General features: G+C 55.1%; 1 protein-coding gene across 1 annotated transcript; it reads right to left on the minus strand.

Annotated features, from left to right (window-relative positions):
* Positions 1 to 2,982: 2,982 nt before the first annotated feature.
* Positions 2,983 to 4,177, minus strand: LOC124678434 (peroxidase 12-like). The gene has a single exon (XM_047214327.1). The coding sequence runs from the start codon at positions 4,175 to 4,177 to the stop codon at positions 3,113 to 3,115; it is 1,065 nt and encodes a 354-aa protein (XP_047070283.1). The 3' UTR covers positions 2,983 to 3,112.
* Positions 4,178 to 4,378: the final 201 nt, after the last annotated feature.

Genomic DNA, 4,378 nt, shown 5'->3' on the forward strand with positions numbered 1-4,378 from the left:
TTACAAGCGCAGCGACATCGCCAGGAGACAAGCACATGCACTAGGCTGAGGAGTGGCACTGAACGCCATCGAAGGGTATCACAATTCCGAGTCATTGCAAATGCAGCGCGACCAGCATGCTTAGCAGTCATCCAGAATTTGGCGGTTCAGAACAATGGGGTCAACGAGTGTCGTCGGCTTGTGCGAAGGGCCTTGCGCCACCGAGACGACATTGCAGACACGAAGCTCGCTGGCCATCATTGCCAACATTGCGAGGAGTTTCCGTCAACGCCTTCGAAGGGCTTTGCAAGACCGAGATTCCACCGGGCTTCACGAACCTTGACCAGAAGCTCTGCCAGAGGGATAAACTGAATCACTTGCTAGGAAGGGCACTTGCGCCGACGAAGGGATTGATCAACCGAGACCGCACCGGTATCACGAAGCTCAACACAAGAGCAGCGACCATCGCCTTCGAAGCAGCCAAGCTTGCGGTGACGGATAGACAGCTTGAGGTCGAGTGCCGCCGTTGTAGCTTTCACAGCATAACAGATAACCAAAAAGATGGAAGCATATGGCAGCACCGCGAGGACGATCGCCTCGCCGCCGGATACGCCGCCCCCAAACGCCACAGTCAATGAGAGACGAAGGAGATAGATCGGGGTTCACCAAAGATGAAGTCGCAAGGCACCTAAGTGCAACTCGCGCCACCGAGCCTAAACCTTCAAACTCTCATGAGCTTGCACCAGGGTTCCATCACGACGCCTTCAAGAAGGTGAAACACGACGCCCACGGGCGCCATCGTCGCAGAGCTTTCGCTTGGAAACCACAAGTGCGTGCCTGCTGGTAGCGAAGTCAAGGATTGGGAGCAGTATAATGTCTCCAAGACCACGCCTTCAACAAGGTTAGCGACGCTGTGGGGCGCCGCCGTGGTCAGCTCACACACATGGTTGAGCATGGATTTCTCCGAGAGACACGCAGCGGCCAGAACCTTGACTGGAACCAGAACAAGGCAGCGACGATTACCTTCGACAGATCGCCGGGGCTGAGCAGGCATCACCATGCCTGCAGCGGGCACCGAGGCCAAGTGAGTTGTGCCAACCCGCTCCCCTGCAGGGGACGGCCGCGAGGATGGCAGCGGAGGCCGTCAGTGCTGAGCCGCGCCCGCGCGAGGCACAGAGGCAGAGTAGGAGCAGCAGTGCGTCCATGGGGATGAACGTCCGCGCGCCTTGGCCATCGGCGTGTCAGCGACATGGGCTCTAGCGGGAGGCAGCGCATCTGCACGCACCAGGGGCATCACAGCGCCGCGGAGCCAGGCGTCGACGGATCCGAGGCCAAGGGGGCGGGGGCGCGCGGCAGGGCCGAGCGATGCAGAAGCTGGGCCGCCCGCCATCGAGGTGGAGCCGCCCAGAACTCGCGCAGCCGCCGCCGAGAGCAGGTGGCCCCTTGACACGCGCCGAGGGGAGCAGCAGCGTGGCTCCATGGCGGAGAACGCCCGCGTGACGGCCGAGCGACGGCGGCGCGGCGCACTTGGTCGGCAGTCGAGGTCGCGATCTGGTTTTTGATTTGGGGACGGATTTGTGGTGTGGAGTTGGATTTTGGGGGAGTCGGCCGGAGGAGACCCCCGCCGCCGCCGTCCGCCGTTGAACGGCCTCCTCCGACGGCGGCGAGGGCTGAGGGGGAGGTGCGGCGGCGGGTTCTTGGTTGGCGGCGCGGGGGCGCCTCGGAGTCGCCCGAGAGCGACCCGGAGGCGTTAGGGTTTCGAAACTTCGTGAGCCTCCGTTCACCTTGGATAGCATTAATCGTGTAGCCTTCATGGGCTAATCCTTGGTTTGAAAGCATCTGTGGTCGTTGTGCTATTCAGATTGTAGTATATGTGACCTTTTGTGTCTGAAAACGCGCATCAGTGACTGACTCGATCAATAGTCAAGATTATCTTGAACAGTGGAGCACGTGCCCGGCCTTCGTATCTACACAAAAATCCAACGGCTTTGTCTGGTAAGTGGCAGGCATCCTCCGGGAGAGGCTCCCCAACCATGCGTCGTTAAAAATTTCAATGTGATCCGTTCAAGTATATCCTTGGATGCTCAACTTGATGAGTAAATTATGGCAGCCCATACTAACAAGTTGCAAATGTAGTGATTGGGTGCTTTGCGAGTGTTACCATAAATATACTTCATTTCACACAAAACAATAATGGCCAGTTAGACAGAAGTAGAGTGGCTGTCGTTAGGTGGTGCAAGTATCTATTTATAATGTATTAATTTTAGGCTATTTATACTATTATTGATGATTATTAATAGTTTGTGAATTTTTCGTAAATAAAAGGTTACAAGTAGAGTGGGAAATCTTGAAATATTGTCTGTAAATTTCATTGATAAAACTGTACTTAGATATGAAAACTTGAGACGTAAATATCTGTCAAATTTTCATGAAAAATTGTATCTTACATTATCTATTTTCAGAATTTATAAACATATGGTAAATGGAATTAATGCTGTCAACTGTGTTTTCAAAGATACTTTGATATAAATTTTCTTCACAATCTGTAATCATATCTCTAGATTGTTGGAAATTAACGTTGTGATGTGTGCTGGCCTTTGTACATGGGTTGTAAGTGAGAAAATATGTCACCAACCTAATTCTCGGCCAGATGAGAGCTAGTAGTCTCCATGATATAGATGTTTTCGTTCCTTCGCAGTTCCCTTATTATTTCTAATATTTGCCGGCTCTTACACTTGAAATGTCAACTATCTCTGGTACTAGCATTTAAGGCCTTATATTGACCATCATACAGGTAGTCCCTTTGTCAAAAACAAAAGTGGTGGCACCGGTAGTGACAGTGACATTGTTTAGTTCCTCGGCTTACCCAGGAGACACTGAAGCAAAACCCTAGTATTGACCAGCATACAGCGCAAAGTAAAACCCATTGAGACATGGTAAGCTTTCCTGGTCTTACGATTCTACTGATGATCATTTGTATCCAGATGGAACCTCGATCCTGGATACCGTAGGAAGCATATGCATATTGATTAGTCACTCGTCTTATTAACCTAGAAAGCACACTTACAGAGAAAGCATCAACTAAACCCCAGTCCACTGACGATTGAACAACACCACATCCTTGCTCTATCTCTTACATCTCGGCGGTGAGGCCGTCGTTGTTGCCGGCGGCGGTCTCGATGCCGACGCGCTTGTTGGGGACGGCGCAGTTGTTCCGGATCTCGCCCTGGGTGCCGGTGAGCACGTCCATCTGGCTCATCTTGACCATGGAAATGGCGAACTGGGTGAAGAAGGCGCCCTCGTTGAGTGAGAATCGGACGGCGGTGCGGTTGGTGGCTGCGTGGTGGAAAAGCGCCTGGTCGGACTTGAACAGCCCTTGGCTGGCGACCAGGTCGAAGTAGTACTTGTTGTCGAACTTGTCCGGCGTGCGCACGTCGAGCTTCTGCGTGACGGTGCCGACGGGGTTGTCGCCGGCGCACTTGGCCTTGAGCGTCGCGGCGAACTTAGGGTCGATGGGTGGGTTGGTGTCAGTGCCATTCTTGAAGCGGTCCTCGAAGTTGGGGCAGTGGGCGACGCCGAAGGAGTGCGCGCCGGAGAGCGCGACGAGGTCGGTCACGTTGAGGCCGCGGTCGCCGAAGGACTTGATGAGCTGTGGCACGGTGAAGAAGGGTGCCGGGAGTGTGTTGGTGATGTCTGGCACCGCTGGGGCGAGCGCGTCGCGCCGGCCTAGCGCCACGTCGTAGCTCGGACCGCCGGCGTCCACGAGGGAGTCGCGGGTGGCGAGGGCGAGGATGTCGGCGCAGGAGACGAAGGGCCCGCACGCGGAGTGGACGGCGGCGCGGATGTCCTCGATGAGCTTGAGCGCCGTGGGGCGGAGCGTCTGGTTCGGGGGCTGGATCTGCTCGCTGGCCGTGCCGTTGAGGAGCACCGACGCGTCGCAGCCCTGCGGGAAGCAGTCGTGGAAGAAGATGCGGATGAGCGCCGGGGCGATGCCGACGTCCTTCTTGAAGGCCTCGCCCACCAAGAACTCCACGATGTGCTCCACGAAAGGGCATGTGTCCTGGTAGAAGCCCAAGGAGAGGCCGTCGGCCACCGCCACGCCGGTTGTGTCCACCTTCATGGCGGCCGCCGGATGGTAGTGCATGGTGCCGCAGATCAAGGCAACCAGGATGATGGCTGCCGCTCTGGTGGAAGCCATGGCCGTCGTCTCTTGCTAACTAGCTAGCTAAGAGCAAGCTAGGGAGTAGGGAGTGTGGGTTGCACGATCAAGCTGGGACTCTTTGTTATTTATAGACGGTAGATGGTTGATTATCTCATGTCCAAGGAAGCGCCCGCGCTGCTCCTGTTCGATCTGATCCACAATACGCTGCTAGTTTCAGGGACTAATTTAGCTAATTTC

The sequence above is a fragment of the Lolium rigidum genome, chromosome 7, assembly GCF_022539505.1.
Source record: "Lolium rigidum isolate FL_2022 chromosome 7, APGP_CSIRO_Lrig_0.1, whole genome shotgun sequence".
In the NCBI taxonomy this organism is placed as follows: Eukaryota; Viridiplantae; Streptophyta; class Magnoliopsida; order Poales; family Poaceae; genus Lolium; species Lolium rigidum.